Source organism: Ixodes scapularis, unplaced genomic scaffold (genome assembly GCF_016920785.2).
Source record: "Ixodes scapularis isolate PalLabHiFi unplaced genomic scaffold, ASM1692078v2 PGA_scaffold0__279_contigs__length_252992795, whole genome shotgun sequence".
NCBI classification, from domain to species: domain Eukaryota; kingdom Metazoa; phylum Arthropoda; class Arachnida; order Ixodida; family Ixodidae; genus Ixodes; species Ixodes scapularis.
Window position 1 is genome coordinate 114,716,104 of NW_024609835.1, and position 17,735 is coordinate 114,733,838.

At 45.4% G+C, this 17,735-nt stretch overlaps 1 protein-coding gene across 1 annotated transcript in view; it reads right to left on the bottom strand.

The window, feature by feature from the left end:
* Window positions 1–5,300: 5,300 nt before the first annotated feature.
* Window positions 5,301–17,735, bottom strand: part of LOC8050805 (vang-like protein 2-B) — a 176,404-nt gene continuing 163,969 nt past the window's right edge. Inside the window, exon 6 of the mRNA XM_029968776.4 lies at window positions 5,301–6,715. Within this exon, the coding sequence (XP_029824636.1) occupies window positions 6,288–6,715 (428 nt within the window). The 3' untranslated portion in view covers window positions 5,301–6,287. The remainder of the gene's footprint in view (window positions 6,716–17,735) is intronic.

Consider the following 17,735-nt stretch of genomic DNA (forward strand, 5'->3'; position numbering starts at 1 on the left):
GGGTACTATAAGAATATTTGCATAAAAGAGAAGACGAACATGAGAATTCAACTTAACTATACTTAAGCAGCGTCATGTTTACGGCGGCAACAAAATACTCGTGATCACTGGTGGAGGCAATTTCCTTTTGAAGGATCTTTAGTCCGAAATGGCCAGGAGAAAAGGTGAAATTTTGAACATGTTAGTTCGTGCGTATATGGGGTCAATTAAAAAAAAGTGATATAAACAATATGGCTGGCAAAAATATTAAAAGTTGAAGATCTATAGTAGAGTTTGTAAATAAATGATAGGCGTGCAAGATTCCTTCTGGTATGAAGAGGTGATAAGTCGATGATGCTTTATATTGGTTACACTGGTAGGGCGGGAATAGTCACGAACTATGAACTCAGCGATTTTGTTTTGGAGGGATTTTGTAATATTATCTTTCATATATGATTGGTGAGGATGCCAAATGATAGATGCATACTCCAGTTAGGATATGTCACATGAGCAGTGTGGGCACTAAGTTTTGTTTTTGCGTTTGCTTGGAAGAGAGTTTGGTTGAAGAAGCAAAGAATTTTCCACGCTTTGTTGGCAATATATTTAATGTGAGTGTTCCAGGTAAGATCAGAGGATAGGCGCCATGATATTTAAACACATTTTCGATAGGATAATTACCGATTAAGTATGTCTGCGTAGCGGATTGTCGTATTGTGGTGAATGTTATAGCTTTGGTTTTGCTAGTATTTATTTTCATCAACCACGTTGCGCACCCGTCTGGGATAATACGCCAGTCATCCTGCGAAATGTTATAAACCATAGGGCGTAGTGTTGGACGATAAATGACACAGTCATCTGCGAACAGACGAGTGCGAGAATGGCTGTTAGAATGAAGATCATCGATAAATATCAGAATGAGCACAGGACCAAGTACCGACCCTTGCGGGACACTGGACGTTACAGGAGGGGAGGAGGAAATATCTTGAGCAATTACAACAGACTGGTGTCGGTAAGTTAACAAGTTTTGTGACCCATTTAACCAAGTGGATAAGTTACATTTTGTCAGCTTATATATTAGCCGGCAATGAAGAATGCAAACAAAAACATTAGAAAAAAAAAGATAGCATTAAAGGGCCTCTGACACGCCAAAAAAAATTGTTTTTTTTTTCATACTGGGCGTTTAAATGGCATGTCAGGACATTACAAAAAAATTTTTCACTATAGAGGTGCGTAGTTTTTTTTTTATAAAAATAGAAATACGAGGCCCAATTCAAAGTTCCCGCCAGTGCACTGTGACGTAACGGTGTACCGCAAGGTGTCGGGGCGGTCAGAAGGGAGGCATCGACCTACGTCACTAAAAGTAAGTTCGCCGGAAGTCACGTGAGTTTCACTCCTCGTACTCTCCGCGACCGTGCCTAAGACTTTTTTTTATTTATTTTTTATTCTGCTTTTCGCACGAGCGATCGTAGAAAACGAAGTTTCAGTTCCACTAGCTCTTTATCGCTGCACCGTTGGTTAGTTTGCGTGCTGTAAAAGTTGAGAACGAAGAGTCAGTAAGGTCAATGATGAAAGCGTTGCGAGTACAAGCCAGTGTACGAGTGTATGCGATCAGTCCGATGATACAGAGCTATACTGTGCACAAAAGAAGCTATCAAGTCTTGCAAAAAAAATTTTAAAACGCTCGCAGAAATTAGGATTGCTTGCGTACGACACGCCCAATCGCATTGCTGAAGGTTCGGACACCGAGGTTGTCGAATCATCGTATACTTTCCAGGCTGAAGATGCCTGCCGTCCCTCGGAAATGCATGCAGTGTGATATCTTCTTCAGTTGCTGAAATACCAGGGCAGTCCCTCACACAGCACCTTCTAGGCATTGTAGTTGATCACGTCAATTCACTGACTCCTCTTCTTCTACCTTTACAGCAACATTAAGCGATGAAAAGCAGATAAAGGAAACCTTGTCTGCTTGGGTCGCTCGTGGAGGTGCGGAGAACAACAAAAATATTTAAAAACTATTACACGCGCTCGCGGTAAGCACGAGGAGGGATACAACTCACGTGACTTCCGCCGATGCCTCCCTTCTGACCGCCCCGACACCTTGCGGTACACTGTTACGTGACAGTGCGCTGGCGGGAACTTTGAATTGGGCCTCGTATTTCTATTTTTATAAAAAAAAAAAAAAAAAAAAAAAAAAACTACGCACCTCTATAGTGAAACAATTTTTTTGTAATGCCCTGACATGCCATGCAACGCTTAGCAGTCAGAGGCCCTTTAATGGAACAAACGAAGTTCTGTGCGTTTACGTTAGCGTTGAAGGCTCCACCCTGCGTATGCGCGCCGTCGCCTTTCGACGATCCGAGAAGCAGTTTGGGGCTCCGCAAACGCTAAGTTTGAAAGACGCAACGCAAACGCGCAGTGGTTGCGCTTGCTCGTATGCGCAATACTAAAACTAATTCCGCGACAACCGCCACGTCGTGACTTTATGGCGTTGTTGTAAATCTGGCGCACGAGATCGCGCCTTTGAGAGTGCTTTCACAGGAGGAGGGCTCGCACTGGAAAGGCATGCCTGGAAGCGACGAGTATGGGCTATCTCGAGCTCCTTGGAAGTCACACCTCATGAGCTCCTAGGTTTTGCAGGCTTCCCTCTGCGATCGGTCATTATTATTATTATTTTTTCTTTTTGCACAGCGCCGCCAGGCTCAATCGAAACTGGCTGGGACGAAGTGTGGACGGCGCTATCGGTTTTAGTCTGACAGCGAGCGAAACTCGAGGAGTGAGGTTGTGGGGTTGATTCAACATTGTGCAATAATGTGTTTAGATGGGCCGGTTGGTAGATTGCAAAAGTTATAAAGCGCCGAAAAAAAAAAACAAAAAAAAACAGGGACCAAGACACGAAGAAAACAACGACACTGGGCGCTGTCGTTGTTTTCTTCGTGTCTCGGTCCGTGTTTTTTCGGCGCTTTATACCCTTTGCCGTTGATTCGACAGCCGTCGTTCGTGCAGAGACGTTCCGCCCGGCTTGCACTGACGTCAGATCAGAAGCCATTGTGATGACCTTTCGGCAAGAACAACTCGGAATGACCACCAGCAGGACACGATGACGCCACATGCAAGCCATGCATTGGAGGGGACTTTACAGCTTCTCACATGATGTCGGAAGCGGTGACGATCACTTGGGGAGAAGATTTGGCGTTTCCTCCCGTTCTGAAAAGGGAGATCAGGGGACTCATCCGGAGGCCGCGACAGGGTTTGGACGTGTAGGCGGTGTCCCCTCCGACGCTTCCCCTACCTCGGCTATCGGGACCCCATAACTTGTCGACGCGAGCTGCAATTTAGACGGGGGCTGTTGTAGCTCTCTCTGGGAGTGTCGATGCACCAACGCGTGGCTTTGGCGTCACGCTGCTACGGTGGCGCTGCTGTACGGGCGCGGCGCATGCGTAGACACTTCACGCGAACCTGGTTTCTGCCCATGCGCAGCGCCCACTCCTGTGTGGGCAAATGTGCACTTGTTTGTAAACTAAGTGTTAATCTAACCCCCGCCCCCCTTCCCCCGTGCTCACCCGTGCTCCCACAGGACCCCGAAGAGAAGGTATTTTCTGTCCTGATGAGCTCCTGGTAAAGAGGGGGGAGGGGGGTTTCCCGAAACCTCTGTGGTACGTTTTTTTTTTTTTTTTGGCATGCCGGTCGTTTTATTGAAACGACCGGCGTTTATTGTAGTCTTGAGGCTTACTGATTGGAGATCGCTGCTGCTGTTGTAGAACCATTTCTTTAGTACTACCTGAGGACATCAGTTGGTAGCACAGTTTTGCCACAAGGTCAGCCAACCAAGCCTTTAGACGAACGCGAGGCTTCATGAGCTTGCAACAGATTGCGAGTTTACTCATTAAAGCAAGGAAGCCCCAGTGTTCGTAAGAATAATTGTCAGAATTTATTGCTGCTGTTGTTGTTCGAAGGTGTCCAAGCAAATTCTTGATCTTCGTCAGTGCAACACTCACACGCAAACTGGTAAAAAAAAAAAAAAAAAAAAAAAAAGAGAACACCAAAGACGTTGAAGACTTTGCTGGCAAGTTCTTAAGAATCGTCGATGCGAACTCCTGTGCGACGCTCTCTTCCTCTCTCAAAGAGGAGGCCCGTCAGTCCATGGGCACACGAAAACGTTCACACGCACACCACGAGCTCGGAAACACAAAAGGCAAAACACGACTCTGGCGCGCACTAAGAATTGCCACGAAATCTAATTTCTGGTGGCCTTAACGAGGTTCGCCACCTTGGCTAATTTTCTCGCGATATTGATAGCAGCACTCACAATCGCGCGAGTCCCTGATATGTCAACGTCGAAGCGCACAGGCTGAGACACCCAAGCTGTGCCATGCCCAGAGCCCGATGTCGTCGAGTTATCTTCAATATTGACCGTGAATGTAAAATTTAAAAATAAAACAAATAAAATAAAAATCTCAATGAAGTTGATTGAAAAAAAAAAGTACCTGCAGCTCCATTTGTATACACCGAGGGAACCGTTATATGGAGAACTGTCGTGTATTTTCGAAGCGTCGCCCAGTCGTTATATTTTTGCCTATTTTTTTTCTTCTTGTGACAATACGGAGGATGCGCAGACGCTCAGATTGGACATAAAAGGGAGTCGAGTGGGGGATTCCTAGTAATTCCTAGCGCGCTGACACGCGACGCTTTCGAACAGGCGCAGTTCATGCCCTGTGCAGGCGTTTGGCAAGCGGCCAACTCTACTGCCCTCCGCGTCCCTCCGAAGGAACGCTTCATACAACACACTCTAGGCTAACTTAAACAAAAAAAAAAAAAAATCTGGTTGCGCTTACGAGTTTGAACTCTTTCGTGCCTCTAACTTCGTTTGCATAGCTGTCAAAACGAGGCACGTGCCGCATCTGAGACTTATAGGAGACGCTTAGTTTCTTCCATAAACACTTACATGCACACGACGAAACCACGCGCTTGTTTACGAAAACGAGCCTCACACTATACCTGATATGCGTTTTCTCAACTTCACCACGTAAGCTATACCTCACTTTTCGTTTGCGGCTGGCAGCGCAAACCCCATTCGTTTGGACAACCCCGAGCGATGCCATCGTAGAATACTCGCTCGTGCCGCCTTGGAAAGGCGCGACCTCGTAGCTGATATGTACACATTGAGTCGGATGATTTCGGCCGACGGGGCGAATGAAAAGTTGCCCGAAATAAATAGCACTACGGCGAAGCGTGCGCAAACACCCGGGCTAGCTCAATGTGAGCAGTGGCGGTGTCGGTCTTGCATTCGAGCAGCTTCTTGTTCAGAGTAAAAAAAACACGCATTTTGACCCTTAAAAAAGTTTTATCGCAAAGCAGTTATTTATAAAAAAGTAAAAGATAATTCTCTGGCACGATTTGAAGATGGCGACACCCCCCGCTGCCCCGTTTACGGGGACAGCGGTGTTTTCTTTTCACTTTGTCTCTTGGTTTCGTTTCTGAGAAGCAGCAGGAAGCGCCGATGACTATCTCTCCCGCTAATTCAAGAATCCCAGCGATTAGAGCTAGCGGCCTCGGCGGCACATCAACCCGTGGGCGTGGTTGACTCACCAAACCGGAAAGTGCGGCAACCTGTTTCAAATGACGTTTCCTGATTTGAACGAACGGTGGATTGTAAGCGTGGTGTGGCCAGCACTCTACACAGATGGGGGCCTCGGTTATCCGAATCAAAATGCCAGCCGTGCAACGATTCAAGGCTCTTCGCATCTGTATCATGCTGCTAAGGCATCGACTATCCACGAAACGGCAACACAATAGTCGCGTCAGCACGCTTTAGACATTCGTCAGAACGCCTCGAGGGTAGACCGGCAACTAGGCAGGCATAATGTACGTTGCTCTACCTTGATAAAGAGGGGACTGTAATCAAGCGGACTAATTGCCTTCTGATGTCGCGAAGAGCCACGCTTTCCAACAGCGAAATGACGCCGAACAGACAAAAGGTCAGCTACTTCAGATACAAACTGTGAAATGCAGGAAACAGACCGGTAATGGTCAGTTTACTACTAGGTATGCATTCTCCACCTTAGGAAAGCCAGTGCACCAGAAGCGTATAGTGACACACTTCATAAGCCCGCGTGAAATCGAAGGGGACATCGTGTTTCGGACCCAGCGACGATGAACTGACGTCCAGGCGAGGCCGTCTAGCTGAGCAAAGCCAGGGACGGGCAGTGGCACAGAGAAGACTACGAGGAAGAAAAGAGGCGGGAAGGGCCCCGTTAGCCTCGGACCGGCCGACTTCTCTCCGGGGGAAGTCAGGGCAGGTCCGGACACCGTCACACGGACGTCTCCGAGTTGAGCCTGAGCACGAAGCGGTTGGACTTCGGGTCGACGATCTCTTCGGTGACGTTAAAGTGCGGCAGCGCGTGCACGCTGACCAGGAGCGAGATCTCGCCCTGGCGCAGCAAGAAGCTGACGCCCGGCTTGAGCGGCCTGGACAGCAGCACGTCGCACACCAGGGCCCAGGTCTGAACGGGGCGGACCTCCCGGTCGTCCTGGAGCACGGGCGCCGAGACCAGGTACTTTTCGAGGAAGGCCCTCGGGCTGAGGTCGTAGTGCAGGCACTCGGCCAGGTGGTCCAGGATGCCCTGCATCGTGTGCCGGGGCTGCTGCCGTGTGATGCGCAGGTACTTCTGCAGGGCCCGCGCCATGGACGGGAAGATGGCCTGGGCCGCCTCGGTCGGGTCCATCGGAATGGCGGGACCTGCGCCACAGAGTGCTCGTTAGCGAATGCTCAGCACCGCGGTTCACGCTATGGATTACGGAGAGGGGTGCAGCGTTGACAGACAATGGTAAATTCTATTAAGTCAATAGGGCCGCCTCACTTCACGCTTTTGTTAGAAGTTGAATTCTACCATCCAATAAATGGGAAAGAAGAGTAGTCCGATATATTGCAGGGGGGGGGGGGGGGGGGTCATATCTTTCCGTAGTTGGGTTACTATACGTGTTCAAGTTTCGGCACGATGGCACCGATGACGGAGTCAACTCTGGGACGGTGGAACAACCGTAGTAGCTATATAACTGCATATAGACCAGAGCTGCGCAAATTGGAGGTGCAGCACGATGCCAGGACTCATGGTAACGCTTTTGGTGGCGTCATGCGGTGTCATGTTTAATCACACGGTCACACGAATCACACCTAGGACGTCTGTTGTCCAGTGTGTATATTTTTTAAAACCTGCAACTGGCGTAACACATCGGTGCTTATTCACAAATAAAACGGCGTGAATTGAACTGTATCACGTAACGCAACACATCCAAGAGGTGACAAAACGCCCTGAAAGAAGTAGATTGTTCCGCCTTCTTGTGCCTCCCCATCTCTGTCCCTGTTCTACGTGAACGTCAACCCGGGGGGGGGGGGGGGGGGGGGGGTGCACAACTCACGGGCAGCACAGCGCTGGATGCCACCAAAGTGGGGGACGATGAAAGGCGCTTGAGTCAAAAACGTCGAACCGTTGCTAAAAATTTCAACGTTGAAATTGTAATAAATAAAAAGACAATGGCAGCGCGTCGCTCGATTAAGGGGTACCAATAGGAGACTGCACACTGCATGATTCTAAGTGTGGCGGTATCTGCATAAGTCGAAAAATCCCTCCAGTGCTTTAAGACATGCAACTCTATCGAAACCACCAACTGTAAGACAACCGAACTTTTCAAATTCATTTCCTAACCCATGCAGGGGCTTCGGCTCCTCACTTGCCTGCACAAAGCGCAAACTGAGAGGACCCTTAATTAATTGGCTGCGCCGATGAACCATATCCCGCTGCTACAAATGTGCCAATTTTGACTCTGTTTTAAGGCTCGCCAGTACGGCAGGGTACACACCCATAAACGACGGAGGGACACAAATGACTCAAAATACAAGCACGGGGCAAAGCGCATTACTCGCGCAGCGGGCGTATCGCTTGCTGAGCATTTCTGCCGCAACTGGGCGTTGCTTCTCCCGAAATTGAACGATATGGCAAGTCGCTTCTTGTCGAAATGCCTCTTCGTAAATGGGTGCACCCACCTCTTCGGTCATTCTTTGCTTCGATTGAACAGTTTTCTTTTTCGTAACGATCTTCCCATTTCTTGCCAGCGATTCTTGTTTTTGCGATGGCATCGGATTCGGTAGCGCGCCATAACGGGGATTTGATACCGACCACGTGCATTATGTATGAGGCAACATAAAAAGCTATGTAATTCTTTTAAACGAATGAAATAAGAAAAAAAAAAAAGAAATAGTAACAAAAACAGCAATTGTATAATGGCACTCATCATGGACGGGTAGAAGGGGAGCCCTGCTGTGGTGGCATGCCGCGTATACACTGCGTTTTCTGTGCATTTGCCGACTTCACAGTATGTTTTTTTTCCTAGAAAAGAAAGCATCCGTTTACAAGTAATGCTAAAACTGGTTTGAAGCCGTATCATACTTATGTACACGGTCAGCCTAAGGTACTTTTAGCTTGGGTATTTTTGCGATCGGCACACCAGACCGCGCTCTTGGATCGCGAGCATTAGAGTTCCTGTATATGCTACCTACGGTATCCCGTAGGGAGCCTATGCAGGAACTCTAGCGAGCATAGGCCACGCCCGGATGATCGCGAACTGACTCGCCGCCGCCCATAAAGGTCCCTTAGCTTAAGGCACCTTTATGATCGTGCGAATGGGGTATTAGCCTCGGTGAAACAAGTTAGGTTCCAGCAGCTTAGAAACTAGCAGCCGATTCCAGCGTTCATTTATATCTTCTCGCTGGTTATCTCACGTACAAATAGCCCACAATGAAACTTCTCAACGCGGTTGCTCGGTTACGCAACAGCACGCGGTTTCACACACGCATGCGCTCACGTAAATAAGAAGAAGAAGAAAAAAATCAATTACTTCGGCACAAAGGAAGCAAAAAAAAAAAAAAAAAAAAAAAAACGAAAGAAGAAACTTTAAATTTATTTAAAATTGAAACTGGTCACGGCGATTAATGAAATAGGCAATAAAAATGGCAGACTCGGAGGTAAGCGATGACGCTATCTCGCGCAGCTATGCTCCGTTTCATCTTATACGATGGACCTTAGTGGAAAAGCCGTCCCAGACAATCCAGCGCCGTGGACGTGTCACGTGATGACGCTCCCCTCGCGTCGTTGCGCGTCTCCCGAAGGCCACGTGACGCTCGCGCCGCATTGGATTGGCCTCGATGGCTCGTGGCGTTGTCTCGTGGTCCGTCGTACGATGAACTCGAGTAAGGGACCGGCAACTCCCGCGGGAACACACACGCTGCCGGGCGCTCCGCAGCAAGGCCGCGAGAATTTCGTTATTGCGCTTTTGTTTGACCGACGCGCGGCACTGAAAAACCGCCTCTCTCTCTTCTTGTCCGCCCAAGCTCATTTGTTCTCAAAAACTCATTACTCCGAAATCGAAACAAAGCCCGCTTTCCTACCAACTTTTTGTTCCCTCCCTGGACAATGGATGCGCTAAAAACGCTCCGCCTATCTGTTTTATCTTCATATCTACGTATGCGTATGCATACGTGTACGCAGGCGAAGAGCTATCTCTTCTTTGAGCCTTCTTCCAGATGGTCTGAAAGAAGCCGTGGAGACTGGCTACGTAACTAGACGTTACATAGTACTACATGCGCAGCTAGAAAGAAAATTATAACAGTTATCTCCTTTGTGAGCCTGTTTCGAAACGGTCAGCGGTGGAGGCTACACGGCCATCGATCCTTCCGAGGAGTCAACCGCGCTACGTGCGTTACCATGCAGGGTCAGCCTTTCTATGCAGTCTTCTTGGCTCTATCCATCAGCAAACAAAGCGGCCTGCTCCCCGCCAAGACCAATCTGATTTTGTCATCGTTCCGCTCCAGCTGCGGTCACGGAGATCGATTCTTTAGGAAGCATCAAGATATATAGTACTTTGGTGATTACTCCGGAATGCATCGGGCGACTGAAATATTGGACTCCTCGACAAATACGACATTATCTGAACTCTAAAATCTAAGCGTTGGTTTATAGCTTCCCTCCAGGTACATACCTTTCTTACTTGATATTGCGTATAGTTGAATCGGTAGAATACTGCCCGTCATTCGGCGGTATATAACACATGTTTCTTGCCTATATATGCAGCACTCAAAGCACTACGTTTTTTTCTTGTGACTTGTTTTTAACTTATATAAGCGAACGTGATTAACACTCGGCTATGAAAGTGTCCCATTCTTTTGGTTTCTCACCATAATAGTTTTCAGAAGAAACATAGTTTTTCTCTAAGAATTCAAGAGTCACTAACAGGTCAAAATCATCAATTTTTTTTTAATTATCCGGAAGGATTGAAAACGATGCCTGGACATACCATCAAAATTCGAAAATTAAAAACTCAATATTAGTGAAAAAAAAAAAAAAAACCTCAAAAGCTGATTTTGAAGTTTTTGCGCGATCCGCGCCAGTGCCGTGACGTCAAGGGTTGAGTCGTCCTGCAACTCGAGTTCCTCTCACGCCTCCGTGCCGTGTTCTCACGCGTACCGCGATCAACCGTTGCGTGCTACCTATTGCTGTGAGCAGACGACGCTTCACTTCCGAGTTTTAAGTTCTTTTAGGGCTCTTTCAGTGATCCAATTCTCTGAAACGGTGTGAGGTCAAAGAGAACGCACAATGGACTTTTGTGAGGGACGTGAGGGGCCACGTCGCGCCGGTTCAGCGTGAAAGGCTGCCCCGGCGGAGCCACAACCGAAACTACGGTACAAGACGCCAAACCTAGTTGTTTTGAAGATAACGCAATAAGGCAGGCGAGCTGCTTAAAGTTAAACATTTCTAAAACCCAAGACGGAGGCTACAAAGAGGGGACAAACACAAGACGTCTTGTGTTTGTCAACTCGTTGTAGCGTCCGTCTTGGGTTTTAAAAATGTTGCAGTTGTTTGGACCGTTTGACGATTTCCTTTTTGAAGTCTGAGAGGTCGTCGGGGACCTAAAAAATGAGAAATTCGTCCGATTCCCCGATCATTCTCAGTGCTACATGCGTCGAGTGCCGCCATGTTTTTCGAAGGAGGATAAAAAGCTAAGACGCGACATCACGCAAGACTCCGATTTTCGGTTTTTCAAAAGAGGGCCCGTAGAGCGTTTGCAATTGCGTTTAGAAAGATGTTTTACGAATACCGCCATTAAATATTATTTGAACAAATGTCCCTTACAAAGCTTCTAACCTTCATAATCGATTACGTTAAAAAAAAAAAGAAAAAAAAAAGCGGGGATTTGAGGAGCGGGAGAGAAAAGCGCCAACAATAAAAGGCGCGCGCGTTTGGGAAATTTTCTTTTCGCGTTCTGGCATTTTTTTTAAATTTTTTTGCGTGTCTCTGATAACTTGCATCGTTTGTGACAACAAAAACAAATGTGACCTTTAGGGCGTCAGTGGCCCTTTAAGGGTCATTCACACGACGCATCTTTTTTGTCACGCAAAGGTCTTACGAAACTGAGATTTCGAGCAATCGGCTAAATGACAACGTTCGGTCTGACGCGCAACGACGGTGACAGTGACGTATTGGCACGCGAGAGCACTTTGGTACATGTTCATAGCACGGCAATTGAGTTCAAAGTCAGCCAATCGGTGCCCTTGTTAGGTTACTATGGCAACAGAACCGCGACGCTTACTTCCACCAGAATCCGATGCTCTACACCAGGGATTTCAAACACGCGGCCCGCAAGCTTCCCGTGGCGGCGAGGCCCCGTTCCCAAGCCTCGAGCGCTACAAGCGTCATAAATTATAGTTTCACCTCATCGATCCATTTTCGCTGGAAAGCAGCAGTAATACGACGTGTTCACACATTTTGCACTATTTCCCGTTAATATGGATACGCCGCTACATGGACAACCACATTCGGGACCCAGACAACCGGCTTTCTGGTTGCCGCCATCTCAGCGATGGCGGCAACCAGAAAGCCGGTTGTCTGGTTGTCACCGCCGCTCATAGATGACGGTAGGTGTCCGGAGTTCTGTGTCATCAGGTCATTTGAGGACGAACAGGATCCTGGGAAACAAGCCCTTAACAGCTCCGCTGTAAAAATCGCCAAGAAAGAAAAAACCTGCCGCATGAAGATATATTTTCCCATGCCTGTTGAGCCTAGTGAATTGTGCGAAAGGGCAAGGATGGTGTGCTTGCTCTCGTTCTTTTGAAAACTGCCAGTACATTGGTGTTTCACATCTTGTTATAGCATGAGGTGTGGACCCAAAGTAGTCATATATGTAAATAAAAGCTTAAGATGGCAAAAGTGTGAGCTTACAAAAAACAGACACCACGAGGTTCCTTCTCTCGGAAAACCTCTGGGGTGAAACGTCATTGCTCTTAGTTCTCCCCCCCCCCCCCCCCCCCCCTCCAAAAAAAAAAAGGCAAAGTGTTTGGATAGGACACGCATGTCATTACAAACTCTCCTCGGAAAAGAAAATAAATAAATAAATAAATAAAGCAGTATTTATGTCGGGAGACCAATTTTCACTGACGAGCGATTCCGGGAGGTGCTGCTATTTTGGCACGTGGCCCAGATATACGCCAACACGCTGCTTGAAAAACTGCGCATGCCTAAAAGTCAGATTCGCTCGAGATAAGGCGTCTGCGCATGCGCGGTGCCGACAGCAGCGCCACCGCAGTGGCCCGACGTCAGAGAGAGTTGAGTTGGTGCATAGATGCACGAAATAGAAGCACCGTCACGATACTCAACATTACGCTCGCGACCTAAATCTCGCGCTAATTTGCCTCTTCGGGGCAACTTTCTTTTTGTGACGTATAGGGTGCTCTACCCAGACTTGTACCGTACTCACTTCAAGTAACCTTGTTGTGGTCGATTACTTTTTTGAGTAATTTTGTAATCACTAAAACACACTTTTTAGCGAGTAATCGCGAAGTAATGATTATTTTTGGAAGTACCGAGATTACTTGTAACGGTTACCACTTTCCTCTCCCCTTTCTAATGACGCCCACTGAACGAGTTCCCTACGAAGAAATGCTCGAGCCATGCTTCCGACAGGAGGGTGGTCTACCAAAATTGGAAAATTAAGAAGATGAGTGGTTTTTAATTGGGTGATTTCAATCCAAATATGGACAGTACGAAAGACCCGTTTTCAAACCGGCAGAAAGATTTGTCGTTCTTCAAAATCTTAAGTAGCTGGAAAAGTAAGGGTTACTTTTTCAAACAACAGTCAATTACTTTTCTTCTCGAGTAATCTAAGTTAATACTTTTTAATTGAGTGTAATTCTAAATGTAATCAATTACTTCTTTTTTTAGTAACGTGTATACAAGACTTGTTCTACCTAGAAAATAATAACGAAAAAATAGTCCAGTGACCCTTCAAATGAGTTTAAAATATACTAAAATACCTCAGACTCTGAAAGGTGGCATCAGATCTGTGAGCCGAAGGACCCACTACATGCTTTCGGAGTGTACCTGGAGAACCGCTCTCCCGGTTCTTCGTCGGGTTCGTTGTATGTGGCGTCTTTGGCTTGATTCTGTCCACCGTAGTCGCGTACCAAAAAGTCACAAAAACCAACCAATGCCGAGAAAGTAACGTTCCGAACGGGTGTCTTATCTGAACGCAACGCTTCGATCGCCCGCTTTCCTCCCAAATGCTTGCGGGTTGTTTCCGCTGTCTGCGTTCATAGATTAGGACTTGGGGGCCCGTAAATTTCGTGTCTGGGAAACACTATACGAGAAGCGCAGCCAGCCAATAGCGCGTCCACACGGAAGCTAAGTAGGATCTCCCGAGTACTTGGTGCAGAGCGAAGACGTTTAATCTTTTACACGAATGAAAAGTAATGATACGGCCAAAAATTGTCGAAAAGAAAACACCCATCACACTCTTCCGATAACGTCCAACACAAAACCTTCACCATAAAAAAAAAAGAGCAGGTGGCAAGGTGAGGCCGCAAATAGAGTCAATAAATAAGCTACGACCTGGCCACTTCAGCAATTTGATTAGATTCCTCCTGCATTACCTTTGTAACGGGTGATCGCACAACTTCTAGATGCCTATTTCGGTTATGCTAAGGCTGATTTAATCTATATATGCTTTCGGATAGCCGAACTTAAAAACAAATGGACTCGCTGATTAATATGAGTGGTTGCATTAATGTGGTCACATCTCCTACTAGAATCGCATCGGATTCGGCGAGATTGCTAGATTTACTCATCACAAGTTATAACTTATCATATATCAGATCAGGAATAATCACTACTGACAAAAGCGACCATCTAGGTGTCTTTAGTGTATAAAAAAAAAACAAAAAAAACAGCTCGTTAAAGATAGTACAAATAAACGTGCCTATGTTCAGAATATCACAAGTAATAACCTTTCTACGTTTAGACAGAAGCTTTCTTGCCTGAATTGGATCGAGGTGTATGAAAATGAGGATGCAGATGAAGCGTACAATGTGTTTTTATTAAATTCCTGCAGCTATATAGGGCGTACTTCCCCTATAAATCAATTAAGCTACCAAGAAAAATTCGTAAGCCTTGGATTACTCCAGAGCTGCTAGTCAAGATAAATAAAAAAATATATATTGTACAAAGCTTTCGTGAAAACGAGAGAGCCTGAAACTCTTGAGGTCTTCAAGGTCGACCGTAATAAACTTACAAAAGAATTAAGAATTAAAGAGTGCAGAGAAAGATATTTCAACATCTCATTTCTGTCACCAGCACAACGAATGGACATCATGTGGAAAAAACTCAATAATGTTCTAAATCGTTCATCCGAAATAAAACAAATAGATAAAATCTGTGCAGATGGCACAAAACAGAAAGCGAGAGCTAGCAAGCGCCTTTAATAATTATTTTGTGAACTTGCGAAGAGACAAACCAGGAGAAAACGCCTGCGCTTACATTGAAAATCAATATGAGTGTTCTATATTTCATGAACCAGTTGTGGAAGTCCAGGTGACGCTTGCATTCTTAGCACTAAAAAATAGTAAAAGTTGTGGCGCTGACGACATGCCAATAGGGTCAATAAAATACGTGCTAGACATCATATGAAGTACGGTGGTGATTTGGGCCAGTTAGTAACAGTTAAACATGAAAAAAGCAGCCTCAGATAAACAGGGACGAAGAACGGTAAAGACAACACAGGACAACGGCTGTTGTCCTGTGTTGTCATATCATATCATCCTGCATGACGTATATTTTTAATTTGGGTTTGCAGGCCGGGGCTTTTCCGCAGAGAATGCAAATCGCAAGGTTGACGGTTTTGTAAAAAAAGGGTGACAAACAAGATTTGGGGAATTATAGACCTATCTCAATTTTATCTGTTTTTTCAAGGGTTTTGGAGAAAATTCTGCGGTCCCGTATGGTAACGTTTGCGGACAAAAACAATATAATCACTTCGTCGCAATTCGGATTTCGTAAAGGCTGGTCTACAGAGCTGGCCCCTTCTGGAGCAAAAGGAATACATTTTGCGTAGCTTTGAGGATAACCAGATGACTCTTGGTATTTTCGTTGATTTTATGAAAGCCTTTGATTATTTAAAACATTACTTGCTGATAAAGAAACTTGAAAGATACGGACTTCGCAGACAAGCGTCAGCTATTATTTCATCATATCGTGCTCATCGTAAACAATGTGTTCATATCAGCGGGTACTCTTCAGATGTCCAACCTATCATATCCGGCGGTCCACAAGGCAGTATTTTAGGCCCTTTTTCAATTTATATATTAATGACATCGTGAACGTAGATAAAAATACCAAATATATCATCTATGCTGACGATACAAGTTTGATTTTTCACAGGTGTGTGCTGTGATGACCTAGCACATAGGGCAAATCAAACTCTGCAGAAGTTTAGTAGCTGGAGCCACGCTAACGCCTTAAAAATCAACGTGAACAAGACTAAGGCTATTTTGTTTCAGCCGAAGAATAAAAATGCAGCTATTACAAGAGATATCGTTTTGAATTCGAGAAAAACAGAAGTTTTGACCAGTTCTAAGATTCTTGGAGTTGTTTTTACGCAGCAAATAACTTGGGATCAACATTTAAACCATATCTTGATAAAGCTGTCACATGTGATTGGCATAATATTTTCCCCCCAAAAATGCTTAAATTGTTAATCTACAACTCGTTATTTCTTTCACATATACATTACTGTCACCTCGTCTGGGGAAATACTATAATGGCAAATTTTAAAAAAATGCTCATGCTACAAAAAAAAGATACTGCGAGTAATATGTAACGTTCCATATGATTACCCAGTATGCCTCTGTTCACAAGATTAAATTTAATTTATATTCACAATATCTATAAATATCGGTTATGTATAAGGTATTTGTCTGAAATAAAAAAATAATGTCAATTTTAGTGAACTAGCGTCCTTATCACTGAAATTGGCAACATATCACACTCGTAGCCTAGACAATTGGAAAGTCCCCAGTTGCAGAACACCCTATGCTGAGCAAATGCTATCCAACGTGCTTCCGACCATAGTTAATTACCATAATACTCAGAATATTCATCCTTCAACATCAACAGTAAAATATATCAAAGAATTGTTTTTTTTCTTGTAGAGTGAATTTGTATAGCAATGACTAAGTAGATATTCCACTCAATGTCCTCATTTACAAGTTGCAGTTATAACCGTTGAGAATGAATTTAGTGAATGTGTATAGTATTACAAAGTCGTGCTATATATCTTGAATCTTGAACCCTTGAATGTCTTGAACCCTTGAGTGTGCACTTTCTTGTTTTTTTTCAGTAGACCGCCTGTTTAGCACAGCTAAATTATCTGCTACATTGGAATGTTCTATATTATATTAATGACCTGTGTATTTTTTTTATTTAGTTCGTTTGTTTACAAAGTGATACATTTCTTTTGTGACCTGCTGCTGTTGCGAAATTGGGAGGGGGCTCAGGACTCATGAAGCTGAAAAAACGCAGCTTTTTTTTCGCAGTCCCTTTCCATCATGTACAATTGCACTTGATAAAGAAATAAACATTATTACTTTGGATACTGCATCTAGCCAGTTGGTTCCTCTGCCGCCTGCATATAGGTGCTTGAAATCATTGTCTCCAGAGTTATTTCAGGCTCTGTCTGAAACTGCAGGAAAAGGTGTTACTACGTACACTAAAAATAATAGCAATAACAATAATAAAAAAAAAAGTGCGCCATAGAGCAAAGCGATGTCACCTCAGCTTGCTGACACCGTGTCAAATGTTCTGGAAGTCGCATTTTCGAATCGTACACAGTCGCCAATAGACCCGCTTCAAAAGCAGGGTGCCTAAACCGCGTCTCCGACAGGTCTGTCTATTGACGTATTAGAATCGAAAGTGGTCCCAAAACAGCAACAAACGACAAAAAAGAAAAAAAAAGAAAGAAAAGGAAAGCCGGGGTGTTCTTTTGTTGGATGTTGCGATCCACGGTGGTTGGTCGTACAGAGGTTCCGGAAAGAAGGAAAAGCGAACACGAGCTTCGCTGTCGTCGCGGCGTCCCATTTCCGGTTTGCCGAAGCTTTCGTGGACTGTCAAGTTGGAGAGCGACTTGCAGCGGAACAGGCGCCTGCCACTTCAACCAGCGCTGCCACGAAGCCGCCAGGATCGCGGCCGGCGACAGCGTGACACTTTTCTGACAAAAAAAAAAAAAAAAAAAAACAAGAAAAAAAAAAAAAGAAAAAAAACATCGAAAGACCACTTTTTTTTTTTTGACGTGGTAAAAACGTTATTCGCAGAAGCGTTCCCTTTATGCGAGCGGCTATCTTTGTCCGCTGGGCTGTGGAACGCCTTCTGAGATTGCGCTGT